Genomic DNA, 22,781 nt, shown 5'->3' with positions numbered 1-22,781 from the left:
AGTTTAGGAGGGAAAATTTCAGTGTAACTTTTTTTCAAATATATTTGTGAATGTGAGCATGCTGCAGTCACACAGAAAACCTTCTGCATCTAGTCTCAGAATACACAGTAAAAATGAAAACATTGCATATGCACACACTGCTAAAATGAGTTTAATGCCTGAAGTTAACCAGCGTCACATTGGAGAATTTCACATTATCTTCAAAATAATAGGTCTGTAATCCTGGAGTCATTACAGGCCACGACAAAGGTCAACATGTGTGCCTGTAAAGAGACCAAGGACTGATTTTACCCCAGTTGACTACTTCTTGTTCTGTGATGTCAAACTGAAGCAGTTAATGACTTGCAGCAGCTACTGTCTGGTTAAAACAGGACAATGAAACAAAAATACAGAGCTGATCAGACCAGTAATCAGTTTTAGCTGTGGACAGACACACAAACTCACTTAAACGCATGATCCACTCCAGACTTGGAGATTAACAGACACTAGTGTTTCAAAAGTAGGTATATCATTTTTGATTGTAATGATGAAAAACCTGAGATAATCAAAGAAAATATTAAAAACAATCAGTTACAGTTTGTAAGCAAAAGCTGCACCCTTAGTCATACAGTTGTGTGTGTGTGTAACGTACAGGAAGAAAACCAGACACCCACTTCTGAAACACCTGCTACATTTGCACCTACTGTAGTCTTGAATGAACACAGATGCGTTGCAGTTTGAATGCTTTATTTCCTGTATGTATGCATACTGCAGTTAAGTAGCAAGAACTAAAGGCAAACTAGAAAGGACTACAAAATACAACACATGGACCAATACATTTACAAAACATTCAAAATGTTACAAAATGGGCTGTATTGGTCCTTCTATTGTTGTTCTTCAATTTGGATCTTTGTACAAATTGTCAAGATACGATGTCACCATCACTTTGCACAATTTACAAGTGCCAGGGAGAGACTTCCAAAGCCAGTTTCAAATGGACAAACCATGAGCAAACTGTCTCCACCAACACACCGACGCACCAGGAGTTGACCCCCACCCCACCTGGGAGACTTAACTCCATCTTCCTGTCCCACTCAGGGATAAAAAGGAATCAAATGAAAGTAGCAGGCAGCTTTTTTTTTTTTTTTTTTTCTTCAATCATCTACCATTCAGCCTCTGAAAGCAAAAAACGTCAGAAAAAAGGATTTGTGTGGGAGGGAAGCAAACCAAGGACTTTGGTAGCGAGTGAAAATGTGTTACGATGTCTTTACATGTCAGGATACATTTTATTTGACATGTGCATTGCTCTCCACTTATCTACGCTCCCTTTCTCCCTTTTTTCCAATATTTACATCAAAGCATCAAAAAAGTATATTAAACAGCATGTCTCAATCCATTCTTTCCATCTCAATTCAGCCCCAAAGGGATAAACAAAAATCTAACTCCTTAGATCCGTGAGCAGTAGTCCTTTCATCCACATTTCAAATGACTGTGGTAGCCAGTTTATCCAGTGCCGACAGTAAAGAGGGAGGTGGGTGTGTGTGGGGTGGGGGAGTGGGTCAAGGCCGCGGCATCTCTCCTGAGGGCTACGAGCTGGCTGGTACACAGGCTAGCTGGCACCGGTGCCCTCCATCACCTGCTGGGCCTGCTTCTGTCCCATGCAGCACTGGGCCACGGACTGGAACAGCCTGGGGAGGGAGAGGAGACACAAACATCAGTTAAAGAGCAGCAGCACACATTACCTGTTCTGTTCTTGGCTGTCAAAACTCCCTAAAACCAGGAAAATCTACACTGAATTTATCCTGCCAACATGTATGGAACCTACTTTTCAATCTCAGGGGCACAGTGGACAAAGTCGTGGCTCCAGAACTTGAAGGCAGGATTCTTGATCAGCTCGATGAAGGTGATGAGGAGACCCCATGGGTGAGGCCTGTTCACTATCAGCCTCTCCAGCAGGACCCTGGAAGAGGGAGGGGGACAGCTTTAACTAACAGCACTTGTGGTTAACGTCAAATTGGTGATGATTCCATATTGTCGCCCTGCTGCAATGACGGTCACTCAGATCAGACTCACCTGGTGATCTGCTCCTGGATGGCCTCGGTGTTGGCCTCAGCGAACAGATAGAGCATGGTGCAGCTGAAGTAGTGAGTGTGGCTGTTGGGGTAGCGCAGCTGATTGGCAATCGCGTTCAAGAACAGGTAACGCCCTGAAAAGAAGTGACAGCAGAAACCTGATCAGTGCTCTGCTTTCATTAAGATCTGATGTGTGAAAACCTCAGAGCTGCCCAGTGCCTCCCTGCCATTGCTCAGAAAACTACAGTGGTCTGTGCGCTGCCTCCTTACCCTCAGTGTCCAGGTCCACCGCCAGGTTCTGGAAGATGTCCATATGTGCAGAGTGGGTGATCGTGCTCATGGAGGGGGTGCTGCCCTTGTTGTGGATGTGAGCGATCGCCTGTGTGCCTACATACAACACTAGAGCATTGATGAGCTGGATGTTGTAACGGTTTCCTGGCTCATTAGACACCTGAGACACAAAACAGAGGACAAATTAACACAAAATTATAAATAATAGGAGCAGTGTCCATAGAGTATTTTGTATTATTAATTATTACACTACCTGCAGGTTGCTACGCAGCTCAGACAAGAAAGTGACGGGTGAACGAGTCTTCAGGTAAGAGTCCAGATCCTTCTTGAACTGAGAGGGCATAACGCCTGTGAAGTTGGTGAGGATACGGGGAGCGATGTTGATCTCACTCAGCATGTCCACCTGCAGCCGGGTGTTTAGAAAACACATGAGATTATGAGACACATTTGTCAGTCTTCTAAAGTCTCATAGTTAAAGCCAGGTTGAAGAAGGACTCCTTCTGTAGACTGTCAAATCAAAACAGCAAGAGGGCAAACTAGATTCTGCTAATCTAAGCCACACTTTGAAGTGTGAGTGTGTAATTAAGTGCTGATCTCACTGTGTGTGTTTGCGTGTGTGTGTGTGTACCTTGAGATTGGGTGTGAAGGGGTCAGGGAGCCTCATGTTGCGTGGAAAGGCACTGAGGATGAGGTTGCGGAGTTGGATGCAGTTGGGTGGGATAACGTCACAGAAGCCATAATGGTAGTCACACAGGAACTCTGGGAAGTCGTGCAGCAGGACCAGGAGCACTCGCAATGTGCCCTGAAACAACCAGTGAATAAAAATCATATTAATGATAATAATTAGTTGCTGACACAGATCAAGTGCTACGATTCTCCTAGTGCTCCATCAGTTTGTCACAAAAGAAAGCCTGCAAGCACCTTGTAGAGGATTTGCATAGGTTTGTTGAGCTCTACATTCCTCAGGAATGGTGCCAGGTACTTGAAGAGATCAATCAGCAGCTGTGCGTACATGGGCCAACCCTTCAAGACAAAATCAGTTTGTAAGACCAAAACTCAAGACTGAATGAAAGGTATTTTCAGTATGTGAGAATCAGAGTCTAGTCTTACATACCTTCTGCTGCGGTGTGTGCGCTAGCATCCTAGCGATGAAGATGCGATGGGAGATGAGTTCCAGCCAGGCGTAGACAAAGCCAGGTGCTTTGGTGGGTCTCAGGATGTGGAAGGTATTGCTGCAGATAAAGAAAAAGGGAGTCTGAACAACCACATATGCACAAACATTCAAAACATCTTAATTTTGGAGCCAATATGAGCATTAGCTGAGCCTTCTACACAATGACCACGGTTCCGAGGCAGAGGAGACATATGATCCATCCATGTGGACGTCTTACCAGAAGGCTGTGAGGGTCTGGAAGTTGATGGTCTCCAGGACATGTTCGGGGGCATTGAGCTCCAACAGCAGCATGATGAAAATGCGGTGGTATGGCAGCTGTTGGAATTCGGTCTGACGAACATCATGGTCCTGGATCAACACCCCAACTACGATACCCAGCACCTACAAGAACAATGTAGAGCGCCATCAGAATCAAGGAGACTAGTCGAGTCGAACGCTGCCAGCAGCTTATACTGTCTGCAGTGGATATTCGGGTCACGCTCTCTAGTCGACAAGGAAAGATCTTGAGATGCTTTGACAGTGCTTTAAATCAAAGTTGAAAGTTGTTAACCCTGTGAAAAGCTTTGAACAGTCTTCATCACACATCCCTGATGTATGCAGCACTTTGTAACCCTCCAATTTTAGAGATTAGACCCAGTGACACATCTGGTGGACTTTAGATTGGATCTGGGTTGCAATGCTGTGCGAACTACTACTTTCTACCTTAAAAGTGTTAAATTACCACACTTGAACAACTATTTTCTTCTCCGTTATGTGTGCGTTGTCATGTTGCTTTACCTTGTTAAGGAGGTTGATCTTCGTCACTGTGTTGGTGGCCTCTCCGGAGTGTTTGACCAGCAGGGCTATGAGCCTAACAAAGGCGTCCAGGTTGTGGTAGCACTTGGCTCTGATGATGGCTGCACTGGCTGCTGGGTTGTGCTGCTGCTCTGCTTGTGCCCGATAGCTTATCTCCACACACATCTCTGTGCATAGTCGGAAGAACCTTGTGATTAGGTCATCAGTCTTCAGGATGCCTTGCTGGTGCATCTGGATGCCAAAGAAGAGGAGACAGAAGATAAACATGAGGAAGAAGAGTCACCATGACTTTTGATCACCTGCACTTTACTCAACTGAGTACTGAGTGTTTACCTGACCAACGAAAGCAGAGAACGCTTTGGTGCTATCCCTTCCAGCAGCAGCTGAGTGATACAGGTTGACCCATTCCCTCAGCAGGTACTCTGCCTTCTCCCTCAGGCCTGGAGGGTCGTCATATTCTGAAGCCTGCGAAATCCCGGAGTGCATCATGAAGTTGGGTCCGCCGTGGGCCCGGTCAATCATGGCCTCATAGTTGGAGCGAACAACATCCATCAGCTGGGGAAGACTGGAAGGGAGGAAACAGGAGGACGCACATTAAAGTTATTTTATGACAAGTTTGTTAAAGATTAGGCATTGATTTCTAGAAGGAGTGGCAAGTACCAAAATGGCCTTTAATAAATCTGACAATAACCTGTGAAGTTAGTCGTGACATCTATTGATACCTATGGCATTAAGTACATTAAGGATACCAGTCATGGTGTAAATGAAACATTGCAGCATTGCATTAGGGGACTGATAACTTCCATGAATAAATAAATCGACTAATTGTGCTAATTATTTTAGCAGTTTACCCCTCAGGTGCGTTGGCTCTGGAGTGTGCACAGGTCCTCATTAAAGTCTCAATTGTGTGGAAGAGGTCAGCCTCTGTGACATGGCTCACACTGCGTTCATCCACCAGCAGCAGCTTCACCAATTGCATGGCAAATGCAACTGCCATGTAGTGCAGTCCATTTTCCATTGACTAGAAGAAAACAATAATAAAACATTAGCTGGTCATTGCACTTTAAATTTTTACTAAGACAAATGTAAGTTACTGATTCACAGTAGATCTGAACACTGTTAAACAGAATAAAAGACTCGACTGCACATCAAGCTACATGCCAAATTTTTAATAATGTTTACGTAGAAAAAAAAAACAGACTGCATAAGTATTCACACCAAATCCAAAATTCAAGATAGAGAAAATAAAATAGTCCTCTAGGTGAAAGTGTGTCTTGCGTACCTGTGCCAGGTGCAGGTCATACTGCTGCATATTCACAAGATGGTTCCTGATCAGAAGCTCCACTGCCTCCACGTTGTATTTGTACTCATCACGACATTCGATCAGACACCTGTAAACAAACAAAACAATCATACACACCAAGCTAAATAACATACATCCTACACATGGAGCCACCAAATAATCTCGTTTTCCTGGTCACATTAATATGATTTAAAAATGATGAGAGTAAAGGGATTTTAAGACAGCAGTGCAGGATAAATAATGATATCACTCACCTGGTGATCTGTTTATTGCACCACTGTGGTCCATAGGCACGTCCGTCTTGTAGGGCTTTAAGCACCAGCAGGTGGCACTCCCTGTAGCGGAGCAACAAGTCAGCGTCAGCCCCACTGGTAGCATCCAGAAGACCTTCCACAGCCTGGGAAATAGAGAAAACAACTTAGTGAACAAGGTTAGTGTAGATTAATCCTGATCCTAGCCTCTTTCACAGCGCTTCTAAAGACCTAACAGTAAAAGTAAATGCCCTACCTTCTGCAGGAGACCAAGTGCAGCGATGCCGTCCCTGGAGTTTCTAGCCAAGGCCACAGCTTCCAGCAGGCTGCGCAGAGCCTGGGTCAGGGGGTTCATGGCAAGGGCTGGAGGAATGGCATGAAGATGCTGCTCCAAGTCTGCCATGCACTTATCATAGATCTGAGCCACATCATCTGTGGCCCATGCCTGTTGCTGTTAACAGAGATACAGAGAGATAGAGTCAAGTTCTGTGCCTTTAAAAACAGCCATCTGTGACACAAATGTCCTGACAACACAAGAAGCACTTAGTTATTTCTTGTGATCTCCTAAACAAAACTTAAAGCTAAAAAGAAAACTAACTCACCTTCATCGGCTGAGCCAAGAAGCCAGTTGGCTGAGAGAGATCATTACTGGGCAAGAAACCTGGAACGTTCCTGGCAAACTCCTCATAAACAGCCAGTTGTTTGGGGTCCACTCCTCCCACCTGCACCACACACACAAGCATTTTGTTATCACCGAATTATTATCCTATTGGACAGATCCAGCAACTGAGGTAACAGCTGCTTCTAGAAGAGTTTCTGGTGTGTTCAATGAGTGGATGTCACGGGGGACCTTACCTTAAGTCTGATCTGCTCAGGCATGCGTTCAGCCTGGTAAGTAAGAACAACAGGATCACAATAACGACGTCCCTCTTGACGTGCATGCTTCCTCAGCTCAAACTCCTAAAAGAGTAGAGACACGATTAGGAAATTGGACACTTTTGCCTTTCAGCAAAATCTATTTTTAAAAAATGAAATGAAAGTCACGTACAACATGTAAAAGCCCCATGCATCCTACCAGTGAGCCATCTTTAGTCGTGGCCACAAACATCCCAAGTAAGCTCAGTAAAGTAATCAAAAGTAACATGCACAATTCTGAAGTAATTATTACTTACACTTAAACTTCTTGCACTATACATCATTTACTTTTACTCGGCCCTTGAGCCTGGCATCAAATGTAGATTTTATAAATAAATGACTGCACTCTGCAACATTCATAATAATAAATGCTAATCCTTTTTACATCCTGCATCAGTTTCCTGCTGAGGTGATTAGGACACTCACTTCACTTCTCACAGTTCATGTTTCGGGAAGGCATTTATATTTACAGCTGTCAAGCTAGTCTCTCACCGTGGCTAGTCTCTTGTCCATTTCTGGGCCAGCTTTCTCCACAGCTGTTTTCTGAATGAAGCAGCAAGCCAATTCACAGTTGTCTTGAGCAATCCTGGCTGCAGCCTCTTCCATCATTTCCCTCTGCTGGGGGGTTGGTGCCTGGAGAACAAACACCTCAAGTTAAAGAAGCACGAATGGCATAAGGTATCAAACAAACAAATCGGAGGATGCGTGTGTAGGGAAGGAAATCTCTCCCTTTGCTTCATCTCTGTATCTTCACTAGCAATTACAGGTAATAACCCAACATTCAGCTTACTCTAAGCGCAGCAGCAAAGCTGTTCTTAAGGTTTGTGGCGATGCTCATGAGCAGGGGCTCGCGGCAGGTGATCATGGCCATGCCGGCTGTGAGGTTTCTCATCATATGGTGGGCAGCCACACGCATGCGAGACTCCTCCGAATCCAGGGCAAAGTCCTTCCTGATGATCTGCTCGCAGGTTGTCATGGCAATTTTGATAGAGCGGTCAACCACAGGGTGCACAAGCTCCTGGACAGCTCGCTCTACTGATTGCCGTACACACTGCTTCAACTGAGGATGGGCCTGTAGCAGAGGGATCTAAAGAGAAAAGATGGAGGAAACGAGAGACAAGTCAAGAAAGGAAAAACAATCAAAAGGATGAGAAACAGGAGAAAGGATGCATAAGGAAGGTTTGCAGGTGTCCAGTGCTCACATTGACATTTATATTGATGTGTGGGGCCAGGCCTGCCAAGGCATACACATTGATGTCATGGTAGCTGAACTGTGGTGTGGGGGGCCCGGTGGTTGTGCAAGTGGTGGTGGTAGCAGCTGGGGTTGATGGAGGAGCTGCAAATGGAACAAAGTCTCCTGTGGATTACAAAATGCAATTTGATTAAAAATCACATGAAAAAGCAGATTGCAGATAACATGAGCAGAAATCCAGCATACAGGCAACAAGAACAACAGGAAACCTTCCAGTGTAACGTTTTTAAGAAGTTGTTGTCAAAAGAACACGGATCCGCTGTAACTGCAGAGGGCCGGGTTTTATTAAAAATGATTATTAAAATCACAGCGTTTTCAGATAGATATGTTGAGATTACTTCATATAGTACTTGTATTATTATATCAGAGATACATATATTAGTAATAATATAGTGACTAAAAAAAACATTCAAGTTCATCCTATTGAGTTGAGTGGCTTTATAAGGATTTCATTTGGGAGGGAGCGTCATCGCTGGGGTTTTGTTTTCACATGAGAACATTTCCAAACTCTGGATTGATTAGGACAAATCCAGCTTAAGGTTGCAGCTCAAATCTACCAGTGTTTAGACACGCAATGCATGAAAAAGCAACAAAGCTAAAGCAAATATGGAGCATCCACCTGTGGTAGAAACTGGCAGCATCTCCTCTGGAGGCTTTGTCTCTTTCTTTGGTGCCGACAGCTGCTCCTCCAGGCTCTTCAGCTTCTCCTTGTCCTTCAGCAAGTTTCCTGGCTTGAGGTCATTGATGTCCAGTGACAAGTTCTTACACAGAACTTCAATCTCAAACTTTAGGTTCAGCTGCAGTAAACAAGAGAATAATATGAGCAATAATTTAACAATTTTCTGCTTAAGATTTTGTTGTAGTTATTCATAAATACTGTTTATTAGTATTAGCTCGAAGTGGCAATAAGTGGATTTAGGCCTACGAATGGCAATGAGATGATAAGAATGGCTAAAAAAAAAAAAAACATTACAGAGAAAGTGATAAATGATCACTGAGTTAAATGCATTACTGTTTTAAAGCATGATTAGTTCATAGATGTTATCAAACCAAAAAATGCTGATGTGTAGCCTTTTTAACGATGGTTTAGATGGACATTTCCAAGAGCTACTTGGAGTAATGTGCTTACACAGAAACAACAACCTCTTACCTTAAGATCATGTTCCTGATGCAGCTCAGCTAGAACATTCATGATGGCCATGGTCCAGGGGTTCTGAGGCCTGAAGACCTACAACATCAGACACACTCACAATTAGTTTGAGGTTCTTTGCACAGTGGAATCAGGACATTTTAGTTACTTCGTTTGGGGGAAAAATTAGTTGTTTTTGTCTGAACTAAACATGATGGCACAGCATATTACACTGGGCAGAGGTGAGGGATTATGTCAGTGGTGTTTACACCCGAGTCACTTACCATGCTTCGTAAACTGGACTCCAAAACCTTAGCCACAAAGGGAACCACGTACAGTAGCTCCTGCTGGCCTTTCACATATGCTTCCAGTAGCAGAGATTTGACTTCCAGATCCTGGGAAATGAGGAACAATGTGTTGGCCAACTGGACATTCTGCACATAGTGAAACAACAGAACCACAAAACCACTCATTTCTTACCGTATAAAGGATAGGCTTGTTTTTGGCCAGTGTAATCATACCCAACCAGTGGCCCAGATTCTTCAGCAGAGAGCGATCAGAAAAATTGGCAGCTGCCTTGTCCGAGGTCAACAGAACCTGAAAGAAATGGAGCGATGGGAGGGCAGTGTCAGTATTTTAGCAAATTAAGAAAAGAATGTTTGGACTTTTTTGAAGATTTTAAGTTGTCTTCATATCTCCCACTGTTTTACCTTGATATTCCTATAAGTCTCATTGAGGACCATCTTGACAAACTCAGGGTTCTTGAGAGTATCCAGGAAGTTGGAATAGAGACTGTGGAAGTTGGGCTCAATGCTGACACGCTTCATCACCAGGTACTGAGACACCCAGGGCATAAACTCTTCCTTCACCGTCTCCTTCAGCTCCTCAACCTGAAAAGAGACAATAAGTTAATAAAGAGCATATTTGACCATTAAGCTTCTTGAAATACACTCATGTTTTGTCTAGTTCACTTTACCTTCTGTGTCATGTTGGACTGAGAAAGGTTGTTGAAGATAAAAGCAATCTTTTCCTGGACATTCTCTGGAGGCTCTACAATCCTTTCTGTTTGGTCAGTGGCCACCAGCAGGGTGTCGATGTTGGTTGTGTTTATGGAGGGCTGTTGGTAGGAACAACAATAGGCCCCTTAGAAAAAACTGTGTATTGACAAGGTGTATATTAGGATTTATGGACATCAAAAAAGGCAGACATACAGGCACATCCTTCTTGAAGCTGCTGGGCGTTGGTCTAGTGATGGTGGTGGTCTTGGCCGATGTGGTTGTAGTAGTGGTGGTGGTGACTAGAGTGCTGGGCTGACCAGGCTGTGGGGCTTTGGGGACACCAGGTTGCTGCGACTGGGCCTGGGCTTGGACGTGGGCCAGTGCCAGACTGCCAGGGGTGGTGATGGAGCCTTGCATCTTCACCGGAGGGTCCCGTGACTGTTGGCCATACTCGATATACTGCACACACAGGATATTGAAAGGTGCAGAGCGAGAGATTGAATCTATCTGTATGCATGAATTATTTTCTCTGGTCAACAGTGGGATGAAATAAGCCTTTAAAATGGCAAACAACCATAAATTAAGGAAACCTGATTACCTCTTGTAAATGGTGGGGGAATTGTAAGAAGTGGGCAATTGAGGCCAGGTGTTGACAGTACTGAGGGTAGTCCTTTAGTCTAGAAATACAAAAGATATGGTTAGCCTGGCACAAGATGACTTATTGTATTAATGCTCATTTTACAAAAGAAAACATTTCAATACCTGTTTTTAAACCTATCTAGAGCAGCAATTCCAAAGTAATACATTTTGGATCCGTAGGGTTTTCTTAAGGCTTCAAGAACATATCGGAGGGCCAAGCCCAGGGCCATGTAGGTGACGAGACCCTTCTCGATAATGCCACCAAAAAGGCAGGCAGTGATGTGCAGCTCCTTGTCTGGGTATTGGGGGAAGAATCGATACTCCTCAAACAAGTTCCGAAGCATGCAATTGAACACCTCACGCTCCCGCTTGATGGTTGAATCCTTGAACCTCTGCAGCATCTCCAGTACCTAGTAGCGAGGCAGTAGTGTTTTGGGAGACAGGTTAATTTGAAGAGAAGCAACATTACTGAGGATATGAAATCAACAGTGGTCAATAATATCCTATCGCATGCATGAGTGTGATTTTTTAGATTAGTTTTAGGCAAAAACAAATGAATAATGACACTACTTACTTCATCCACAGACATAGTTGGATGAGGTGGGTGGTTGTAGATGCGCTGGAAATAACTGTTTGCCTCGTCATCTATCTCCTTACTAAAGTGCTGGTTTGCCTCGGGCCACACCTGAGAAAGGTCAGCTGGAGGAAAAGTCGAGAAAAGCATTTTTATCCACAACTATCATTTCACTGAATATTGCAAACCAACACTGGTGGAGCATGAGCCAAGTAATTAACTCACTCACTGGTGATAATTATGCAATCAAGTGATACACAGGAATCAAAAAGCATTCTAACTGATCAAGTCAGGTTAGATCTCTTTTTGATGCTTAAAAAGTAGACAAATGACACTAAAGTGGGGCTGTCAGCATAAGCAGACAAGGAATGGAAGACTGATCTGTATTTCCTCTAGAATAAACAGATTTTCTAAGTTGTATGACATGAAATGAAAAAGAAAATTCAGTCATACACCTACCAGAGGTTAAAATTGCATGTGTTTTTTTTACAAAAAAACTTTTCGTAAAGACTAGTGAAACTAAGGTGCATTAGAATCTTGCAAATCAAGACAATCGTGATCATAGCAGAGGAAATACAGTGTTGAGCAGCGCAGGGCGGGGCTCTCAGTCACACCACTACCACCACCACTTACAGGCCTTCATCTTACTCTGCTGAAAGGTAGGTGGGTTCAGGCCTGGTGTGCTCATCTTCCTGGTGCCAAAGGGGTCGGTATTTACTGTTGGCATCCCCAGACTAGAGCCGATACCAGAGCCGATGCCTGAGCCGATGCCTGAGCCCAAGGGACCTGCAAGTAACAGAATATTTCATCATTTCAGTCCACACCTGCCTCAGCCTCTGAACTACTATCCTTGATCCTCTGAACATGGTGCAGTTTACTGTGCACTAAGTTTTGGGAGTGACGCAAACGATGCAAACTAATAGATTTAAGGATCTAACCAAAGATATGATGCAGTTTGCTTAGGCTCATATACATTAAACATGTAGCTACAGTGTACCCACAACAAATTGTTCCAGTATCGATTATCTCAAATTCCAAAGTAAACTGATTAATGTGGCTACGATGGTGCAGTGTGACTTGCTCATAAATAAATGGTGGTTTGCTTTAAAGTAAAATAATAAAATAGCATAGTACCAGAGTCCATACCAGGGAGCTGCGAGGACAGGCTGCCAATGCCCCCAAATGGTGTACTGGGATTGGGGTTAGAGAGAGGTGGGAAAGCCTTGGCTGGGGACTGGGGATTACTGAAAGCTGAACTCAGTGAGGTTGGGAAACCCTGCATGCTTTGAGTGTGGGAGGTGGCTGTGCCCCCCAGGTTCAAGGAACCCATGCCAGTCAGGGGGTCCATCTAGAGCAAGAGAAGCAGACAGGAACAAAGACAATCAGGCAAGGATGCAGAGAGCCAGTGCTACAAATGTGCTCATGTTCATGACGATACAATAAAAAGTCCTCAATTATGACAGAATTGATTATTTTAAGCAAGTCAAAAATATCGATCAGCTTTGTTGATACGAATTTCTAACAATTCAAAGTTTGCCTGCATAAGCATGATGATGTGGTTGTCATGTGAAGATACCTGTACAGGAGAGATGGCATCCAGGCTGCTGGTGCTGGGGGCACGTCCCTTTGGCATTACCCCTGGTGGCGGCTGCCGAGCTTTATTCATAACATTGCTGCAATTGGCAACCATGGTCAGGATCGTCTCTGACAGTTCCTGGGACACGCTCCTGAGGAAAAAAGTGAAATAAATCTTTAAGTCATAACAATGTATGAAAGGGTAACAATGATTTGTGTCTACTTTAGCGTACTAGGCAAACTAATAATACAGTGAAGGCAACTAAGCCAGATAGCCTCTCACCCAGCACAGGACTGCAGGCAGGCCAGCATGGTGGCTAAGGTCTCCGGGGGCAACTGGGCACTTTTGGGCTGGTCCTTGTCTGGGGCCAGACCTCCCATAATGGATGGACAGCGCCTCTTCAGGAATGTCACACACGCCTGGATGAAGGGTTCCTGACAAAACACAAAATTATTGTAACAAACAATATTCTTGAGTGTGCCAATGATGCAGTGACAAACATTTGAGAATAACTGCATGTCAGTCGATTAAAGACTTACCCCATGCTCTCTGATTTTGTCAGTCAGCCATTTATCAAGTTTGAGGTATTCACGGCGAGAGGCAAGTGCAGCAAGGTCAATAACAAAGGCAAATGGAGTACCATTCAGCAACATCGACAGAGACTGAAAGGGACAAAAAGGGAAAAAAAAAAAAAAAAAAAAAAGATACGGGCTTAATGATCATTAAAATGACACTTATATTTAGGCTAAATGTGGCCCAATATCCTCCTCAATATCCTGCCCCTTGTCTCATTTCAACGTAATGTTGACCAAAACTAGTAAATCATAAACAAACGCAGACCATTAGTCAATACAACAGTCTGCCATGCTACAATAACATTTCTAATTATTCTGGTTTAGCTTGAAGGTTTTCAGTTCAGGGTAATTATCAGTGACAAACCTTCAAGTCCTGGGCCACATCCAAGATGCGTGACAGCTTGGCCTGGTCATACTGCTCCCCTCTCATGTACCACTCAGCCATTGAATGCATAATTAGCTGACGGATGGAAGGAGACTGTCCCTAGAAAAATAACCACCAGGTTTTATAAGCATTCAATCAAGACAAGTATCAAGTAATTAAGACAAAAACTCCAAATTTAATGGTAAAATAAACAAAACCAATAATCTTGAAAGTACCAAAGGACACAGAAACATGACCTCTCGAGTTAAAAGTATTAACAGCAAGACAGTTCACGACACCAACCTGTCCATGCCAGGCGTAGTGCAGGATAATGGCAGAGTTAGGATGGTTGCCCAGAAAGATGGGCATTAGGGTGGAGATGAGCTCATGGCGCAGGGTGTGCCAGGAGGTGGAGATCTGCAGCAATGCCAGCACCAGCATGTCCGGGCAGTGCTTGATTGGGAAGCCAAACAGCTGCTTGACCTGTTCATACTGTCCCACCTCAGACAGCCTAAGTAGGCTTTCCACCAGGTCCAGACTTTTCCTGTGAGTAGTTGGGGACAATCAGTAAAACACACTGCAGCTTCATTGTAGCATCAGCCCTGTAACTTAAGTAAATCAAGACTGAACCACATTCAGAGGGTCAAACTAGTCGTCCACAATAATCTTATTGATAATGAATTTGAAGGATGTGCATGAGAAAGCATTACTTAAATCTTCAGGAACAATTGTTGACAGTTTTGAAACTATGTCAGAAAACTAAAGCTAGTAGGGAGAAATAAGCAGCAGCTACACCCTTTTACTTAGTGGCAAAGCCACAAACTCCATACCAGGTAGCAATCTCTCTGTTGTCATCCTCTGGTGGAGCCTTGAGGATGTCAATGGCCACAGTGTGGCAAGGGTAGTCAGCAAAGCAAAACACATCTGGGCTCATCAGCGAGTGCTGAATGAATGACAACTGAAAACAGAAACAAATTAGACATTTAAAGAGAGCGTAGAAGGCTTCTACACTAAAACCACACTGCATCTAGACACACACATCGATTCCTATTTGGGGGTTATGATTTTTTTATTAATCTTCTAATATTATTCTTGTTTTTGACAGCAGAAATCCCTTCAGTCAAGTTAGCTACTCCAATAAAACACATCACATCAATCTGCTGGAGCAGATTGGTCAATTACCTGTCCCTCAGCGTGTTTCCATGGCCGATAGATGAGATCGACAGGGAAGACCTCCAAGCCTAACCCTCTCTGAATGCCGTACACCACTATATGTAGGCCTTTACTGTCCCGGATTATAAAGCCAGGGTGATCCAGTTCATATGTCACCTCTTTGAAGTTCAAGTTGGGATTCTGGGGAAAAGACAAAACTCCATGAGTGAAACCTCAGTAGCTTTTCAAAATAATCTGGTAACAATTTCTGAAACTTTCAGTGTATTAAATGCTGGGAACATGCACCTACAGTACTTGATGTTTCAATGGATAATGGCCGTTTACATGCCACATGTTTGTGTGTGTGAAATGCCATCAAATTCTAGTGCTAAAGTGGAGCTGATGTCCAAATGTGCCTGCAACTGCACAATGCATTCTGATGCGTTCAAACTGTATTATTTTCCATGTGCTGCCGCTGTTTAACAAAATATAAATATGAAACAAATATTAATCAGGAAAAGTTATGGCTAACTTTAAGAAATAAACTGATTGCTTACCACTTCTTTCACAACGTCAATGAGAACCTCAACATTCCACGTGTGTGCCTGCGAACCATCGTTCTTATCCTTACCATCGCTCCAGATACCACTTCCTGGAGCGGAGATGGACTGTAAGAGAAAACAAATACAGAATAGAAAATGTAAGCTCTGGTGCACTGCAGAGTTAGGAATCCACAAGCCAGTATGCTCAAACCAGCATCGGCCAACATTTTAATTATTAAATCAAATGACGACACTACAAGTAACTCCTTACATTTCATATATTTAGTAATTATCCAACTCTCCTGTCATGTACAGTGCATTAGTCTAATTTAGGTCAATGTTAAGTTAAAGTTGACACATTTACTTGATGTTTAAGTCTGAGCTGCTCTTACATTTCTGGAAACCCATGGCCCTTGCATCAATTAAGCAACTCACCTGCAGTGGGATGCCATCAGTTAGGCCTGAGTGAGTACGAGCCATCATGCCCAGGACCCTGGCTACCTGGCTGGCCGTCACCTCTCTCACCCCATACTGAAGGATTATGTTTCTGCACTCATCCAGACTGGAGAGAAATGGAACAAACAGATCAGTGCTTTGATTCTTCATCTTCAACATTCACTTTCAAATGACACTAAACAGGACTGTCAAAATATTCAACAGGTGGCCGTACACCTTGTTTTCAGCTGGAAGATTTTGGTAATTTTTAGTCACCTTCATTGTCACAAAAATATGTTACTATCAGATTTGTAAAACTGCAGAATGGTGCAGTGTGAACTGAAAGTGTCTGTAAGATGTGTATTCAGTGTCTCAAACATTTAAGCAGTCTTTCACATAACACTGCATTCTTAAGCAATTACATTTAGAGGATTTGTATACACAAGCTTTTATAAAATATTGTTTCAATGTGTTAGTTGTAGCTTTAAAGAATTAAAACATATATTCACCTAGCACAGAAGCCATAGCCAACTTCTTGCATGAATTCTGCAAGAGAACTCTCCATCATGGTCTTAGCTAACTCCCCCGAGTCTGGCAGGATCCTGTCCATGAGAATGTCCCGTTTTTCAGGGTACAGCAGTGGTGCGAGCACCACAGGGCAGCGCTCCTGGGGGAAATCTTAAACACAACAAGCACAAATGTTCGTGTGATTTCCTGTAGGCATTTATATGCTTCAGTATATGACTGAGACAATTAAACCAAATCTGTGCTCGTCCCCCATACCTCGGCAAAGTGTCTTGAGGAAGGCGTCAATCTGCTCTTGCCCTACCCCACTGGCTCCCTTCTGGCCAAACAGTAGATGGGAGAGCAGTAGGTGCAAGACCTCTATAGCAATGTCTTGGAAGCCACCTTCCTGGTTTCCTCCGAGATCCGCGTCAACGTATGACCGCAGGAGGTCTGGGAGTTTCTGCTTGATGAACTGTGCAGCTGAAAAACAGTCATTAACAACTCGTTAAGAAAGCACAGACTTGCTTTACTATAATTTTCTCTGTACTCAGTTTCTTCTTTTTAAAGTGACATGGTCATCCTTAAATAACTTCAGGTCATTAAATAACACTAGTTACACACCATTGGCATGTTTGTCCCAGCAGTGAATTTGTTTTTCTGACCTTACACTAAACAGTGTTTAAACTGTTCAGAAGGTTAACCAATTACATGGAGAAGTGTCATTCAAGAGTCTGCTGCTGAACATTCAAACTACTTTTGACACAACCATTTTCAGTGTATTCAGGGTTCTGTGGAATTAGTTTATATACCATCCACATTTCATTCAAGGTTTAATGCAAAAATCATACCAATAAAAGAGCTTGGCGATTTGTGGCACCCCAATGTTTTAACTTAAAAAAAGTCAGATATATTTGTAGTATTGCATTTATTCAGAAGTGTTTTGATAGTTTGTAGTAGCTTCCATAGCAACATCTTAACTGCTACTTAAAAACAGGATTTCAAATCCTGTTTGCCACAGATTTAAATGCCAGTCTCTTTGAAAATTACTTACCAAAACCACGAAGGTCTGCGTTGCTGGAGTTGAGCAAAGCAAGGCCAAATATCACCTGGGAAATAAAAGAATAAATTAAAAATAAATCCTTGAATAAATAATATTTTATTAATTTTAGAATTTCCAATTTCAGATCTTCAGACAATCTTAAGGTCAACATGACTCTGATATTGAGAGTCAATATTTCTTAACTGCTAAATGGTAACCATGTATCTACATTGTCCCTTTCAACCTCGTAATTATTGAAGTCCACTGCAGAGCTGGCTTACCTCTTGGACCTTGCTGAGCTTAAGAACTTTACTCAGTTGAGTGAACAAGTGGGCCGATGGCTTCAAACTCTGAAAGACAGATTAAGTCAAACGCCTTAATATAGATGACCCACGAGACCCATAAGTGTCTGTACACTCACGGGTGGCGGAACTGATAAACACGTTTTTGAGTCCAATTGTAACCCATGACTCACAATATTATGTACTTGTAACCCATGACTATAGTTTCTTGCTTTTAGTAGTGCTGCAAGTCTTTACACGGTCGGAACATGTAATCAGTAAGGGCTGTAATACATAAAATGCAACCACAGTAAAAATACAGAAATTCTGTTCCTTACCTTCTGGTAGTGTAGAGGATTGTCAATGGCGTAACACAGAGTGGAGATAAAGTTTGGCTTTGATATCAGCGACACACACTCCTGGATCAGAAACTGTGTCTTGGGCAAGTTGAAAAGCAAAACATACCGAGAGTAGGAAGAAAGGAAAGAGAACAGAGGCAGGTGAAGAATAAGATAAAACAGTAAGTCTCTCACAAGAATCAGTATATAACAATGAGAATAAAGTCATGCCTACTCAATCATAAAAACTATAATAATCTCTTTGTAACTTAACTGGCATGACACTTTGCCTCACAGTAATTCATCTGCCTCCATCTGGCTACCTGAGACTAGTGCTGTGCACATAATGAAATCATGATGGGAAGAAGTTGTTTTCTCTCAATGAAAAACATAGTCTCTTCAAAGCTTGTGACAAACTTCCAGAAACAAGCCAACGAGATGCGTTTTTGGCCTGCCCTAAAACACAGGCTCAGCGTGCTGCGGACGGGCCAGAAAAGCAATAGCAGCACACAGCCCAATTGAACCCCCGGGGAAAGCACCTGTGGTCGAAGCAGCTCTCGTCAAATGTATTGATAATGCCAGGTCATATAATGAGTAATATAGTAGTGTCTGTTTCATTACTTGATATTAATGCAATAATTACACAAATATCAATAAGATGCATCAGCATGAGAAATAAAGAAACAATAACCTACTTATAGACCAATTTGATCCAGATCGTCATGATCAGCATAAGCGGTTTCTACTGTATTTAAACAATAGATCAATGAATCAGCCAGTTTATATAAGGACAGATTATTTATGAAACAAGTGTTTTCCAGTGCCATTTTGAGATATATGCACTAACAGGGGCAGAAAACGCACAGAACAACAGAGAGCAAACAATGAGAACTTGAGGAGTCAGTGTAGGGCAAACTGTGCCAAAGTTAAAAGTGATGGGTACAAAATGATCAGTATTCAATGGAGGTACATGCTTCCAGTACAGAGAACATACTTAAGTGCATAGATAAGCACGCTGTCACTTTACACACCAGGCTTCTCTGACAGATAGAAAAGCCTAGTTGATTGAAAACTTCAAAGATGGCTCAGACAGCATCCCAAATACGGATTCAGATGGCTTGTCCAGTTTGTTTTTTTGTAATGTAGTACACTAATGGCAACTGCTATTTTTTTTTTTTTCACCGTTCAAAAGGGCACACTCACATTCACGGGAGTGCTTTTTTGGCAAGTTAGGAAGGATAATCAAACCCACCAACCCTGTCTCAGTGTATGTCCAACGTATCAGATCTTGTATAAGACCTCTACTTAATAGCATAGTTAATGCTTTTACTTTTTTAATGCCTGACTACTGGTGGGTTAAATGCAGGAGGAAAAAAATAAAAATAACTTCTGCTCCTCTGCTATTCTGTCACTGCACTTTTTTTCTTTGTTTTTCACAACGTGAACATCCAGGATTGACATTTGGGATTCAACATGTCCCGTTCATGTGAACACACAACTGCTTTTTTATGAATGATCAAATGAACCAATTGCACTTTACAGTAAAACACAGAATGAATCTGTCTAGTCTGTATCTCTTCACTACAACACTGCATCGAGATGTAGGGAATTATAACATTAAAAAAATAACAGTGGCAGTTAAACTACAGTCCAAACAATGATGATTTAACTTTGCAATTAATTCTCACTTCACACGCAAACCATTATGGTCTGTTACACCACTGGTAAAAAAAAAAGTTGTGAGAATACAAAGATGAGCATCTTAGTTCTAAATGCTTGGACATTATATTAATGTGTTTTCTGCCACTTGGCTGGGCGTATTTTCCTGGGAATCAGGACACATGTGAAATGCTCAACAAATTTAACTTCCAAGAGGACCTGGACAAATCTAATACAACTGCAGTTCACAATTTTGGAGTAAATTTGAAGAAAACATATTTTTCCATTGTGTATAAAAATAATGATGCAGCTACGCTATAACACAAGAATGTACAATTAAATGAGAAAAATGCCCCCAAAAAGGACTAATTTCGAATCAAAAATTACCTGGTGAAAGTCCTTGCCACTGCTTTTACCATCGCCACTGAAATCCACATGGGAGAAGAGACAGCGTAGTAGATGCCTGTCTGCCTCAGGGCCGTGACGATTTACAATCTGGAAAAGAACACAAGGAAAACACCCATACATGTGAACACAAGGGTATATTTTCAGACACTTTACACAGACAATGTATATTATCTCGGTTTACATTCATAAAAAACTTGATGTACTTGATGTTTATGCTGCCACTTACATGCTGTATTTCTTGCTGGCTGGCTCGGTAATTTTTCTTTGTTAAATTGTCCACCAGATAGCTGATTTGAGACAAAGCCAGCGAGAGCGAGTCAAGATTCATTGCTGGTTGGGGCGGAAGCAGGCGGCCGAGCACGGCGCAAAATCACCATTATTCCCCTTTAGTCACTTCAGTGATAGGTTACTTCTGCTCCCCCCCCCCAAAAGGTGTGAAAAATATCGGCTTCCAAATGAGATTTCCGATCAGTGGCGCCCGGTGCTATGCAGAGTCCTTCAGTTTAAAATCAAGTTCAGCATCTGAAATGAAAGGGCAAAAGCTTCAGTGAGTTTAACAATTACTTTACATAGTACTACAGAATACTTTCATATGACTTTAACAATGGAAACAAAAGAGGAAACAAAAGAAGGTGTTCTATTGTGAACTACACTAAACTCGCAGTGCTGTAGTCTTAATTTCATGTTTACAGTCCATTGACAACACAACATATTAAGACAGGCTTTGAGGCCTACGTGCTTAACAGACTCAGGAGGGCACTGAAATATGTATTTAGCATCTAATGCCCCGGAATTTATCTGCTGTTAAATTCCCAAACCGCGATCAGTAGTAGTAGTAACGTAGTTTAATGAGCTCTCTTCGCGGAGATATTACAGAGTTACATAAACTTGCAGTGCCAGTAGCTTGTGCTAGGCCTCGACTATACCCTTCTGTCTGGCACACAGATTCAAAGCTTGTTAAGTTCCTCAGCGGAGAAACCAACTTCTCATTATATTACCGTCACTTTATCAGCCAGTACAAAAGTGGGTAGCGTGTAGAGTAGCGAACCGAAATGTCTAAAGACGAATGGTCACAAAGTGTTAAAATCACTCACTGAAACAAAGAGCAGGCTAGCGCAAGTTAGCAAACCTTGACAGATACTCGTAAGCAATCTACGCTACATGTTTCTGAACCCCGGCGGACTCACCATTTTGCCAGACATCTTAATGATGATGAGGCTAAGTTACTTAATGAATTTCAAGCAAGCCGGTCCCCGAAAAGTGACCATACTCCTGTGGCAAGTGGGGCAACCTAGCTACGTAAGCTAGCATCACCATGACGCTGGTAAACACTTGCTCGGGAGAAGTTTAGCGTCAAGTTAACATTAGCCAACATGTTTACTGAATAATTAAGCTAACGGTACCATTATCCGTAAATCTATTACACACTATCGCTTACAAAGCCAAACTTTCGGGCTCGATTCTATACTAACATCTCTACTATTGAGCATAAAGTGCCCGTGGTCAAAATCTAACATTAACCATTGTACTGTGTTACCAACTCCCTGTAGGCTGCAGGCTAATGCTATCAAATTAGCATTTCCGCGAGGCTACCATTCGCAACACGAGCTCGTTTCAAGCTAGTGTGTGAGAGAATCGGCAAAGCCAGTCAACACTCCGCTTTTTTACCATTTTTACAGCCATTTTCATTACCTAAACGATAAATAAAACTCCGAAACCGACACACATGCCTTGGCCATCGGCTTGAAGGCCGCTAGAATTGCGGATGGGGTTTGCGCGATCGTGCCAGCTAGCGTTAGCATTAGCTAACCTTGTTAACGTTAGCTTATTTGTACGGGCTCCGACTAATCTGTGGAATCGCTAACATTATAGCTGGTTGCAAATGCTAACTTTCTCGTAAAGACGCGTAAACGTTTCACATAGCCTATGGCAATCACATCTCCAGCAACAATTTAACTGCTGTGATTATGAAGAACTACCTACGTACCACGAGAAACGTTGCTAAATTAAGGAATTGTTAGTTTCATTATGTGACCAATATGACAGCTGGTTTTCAGAAACTAGACCTCCTCCGCGGTGGTGGCTAACGGCCATCCCTCGTATTATCATCGTTGCTCCTGTGTTATGTATAACCCTATCGACTGCTGTTTCCCAGATATGTAGTAAATCTCACCATGCTCCCAAGAAAGTAATTCAGATGTTCATCCCTTCTTGTTTCTCACAACAAACTTGACGAAATGGAAGGGTCGCTGAGCCTCCAGTTCAGTTTGATTTTCAAAATAAAATGGCGACTGTCACCACCGCGGCGCGCTCACGGTTCGAGACGAGTGCGTTTATCCGCGCGACACAGACGCAAGGTGCTCGCCTGTCTGCACCTGGTCCGTGCTGGCTGCCATCAGGTCACTCAATTACCGTGTTTCATTCAAGCTACATGATGGAAATCGAAGAAAATGAATCCTGCTTTTGTGGTTTCTGGATACAAACGCATTATGATTTTGTGTTTCATACCCTGATCAACAACAAATCCCAACCA

At 42.7% G+C, this 22,781-nt stretch overlaps 1 protein-coding gene across 3 annotated transcripts; it reads right to left on the bottom strand.

Annotated features, from left to right (window-relative positions):
* Positions 1 to 161: 161 nt before the first annotated feature.
* cnot1 (CCR4-NOT transcription complex, subunit 1) lies at positions 162 to 22,532 on the bottom strand. 3 transcript variants are annotated; one of them, XM_070831507.1, is made up of 49 exons: positions 22,422 to 22,532; positions 20,475 to 20,770; positions 20,228 to 20,335; positions 18,182 to 18,280; positions 17,844 to 17,912; positions 17,575 to 17,629; positions 16,800 to 17,003; positions 16,526 to 16,694; positions 16,017 to 16,143; positions 15,597 to 15,707; positions 15,070 to 15,240; positions 14,718 to 14,845; positions 14,191 to 14,431; positions 13,888 to 14,007; positions 13,488 to 13,610; positions 13,231 to 13,382; positions 12,949 to 13,099; positions 12,507 to 12,720; positions 12,021 to 12,158; positions 11,373 to 11,497; positions 10,922 to 11,208; positions 10,758 to 10,836; positions 10,373 to 10,618; positions 10,138 to 10,278; positions 9,872 to 10,051; positions 9,642 to 9,758; positions 9,446 to 9,556; positions 9,183 to 9,260; positions 8,652 to 8,829; positions 7,983 to 8,137; positions 7,571 to 7,867; positions 7,273 to 7,413; positions 6,721 to 6,825; positions 6,468 to 6,587; positions 6,122 to 6,316; positions 5,869 to 6,011; positions 5,594 to 5,702; positions 5,163 to 5,332; positions 4,645 to 4,876; positions 4,294 to 4,542; positions 3,734 to 3,897; positions 3,457 to 3,574; positions 3,264 to 3,365; positions 2,971 to 3,144; positions 2,596 to 2,745; positions 2,322 to 2,502; positions 2,053 to 2,185; positions 1,805 to 1,939; positions 162 to 1,667 (listed from the first exon to the last, which is right to left on the bottom strand). In XM_070831507.1, exons 2-49 carry the CDS (start codon positions 20,574 to 20,576, stop codon positions 1,589 to 1,591), a joined length of 7,176 nt encoding a protein of 2,391 aa, XP_070687608.1. In that variant the 5' UTR covers positions 20,577 to 20,770; positions 22,422 to 22,532; the 3' UTR covers positions 162 to 1,588. The 3 variants fall into 3 exon arrangements, with proteins under 3 accessions (XP_070687608.1, XP_070687609.1, XP_070687610.1); XM_070831508.1 differs by having other exon boundaries at positions 12,519 to 12,720; XM_070831509.1 differs by having other exon boundaries at positions 12,519 to 12,720; positions 18,182 to 18,274.
* Positions 22,533 to 22,781: the final 249 nt, after the last annotated feature.

The sequence above is a fragment of the Pempheris klunzingeri genome, chromosome 5 (genome assembly GCF_042242105.1).
Source record: "Pempheris klunzingeri isolate RE-2024b chromosome 5, fPemKlu1.hap1, whole genome shotgun sequence".
In the NCBI taxonomy this organism is placed as follows: domain Eukaryota; kingdom Metazoa; phylum Chordata; class Actinopteri; order Acropomatiformes; family Pempheridae; genus Pempheris; species Pempheris klunzingeri.
Note: the sequence above shows the minus strand (reverse complement) of the source record. Positions and strands in the feature narration are given on the sequence as shown.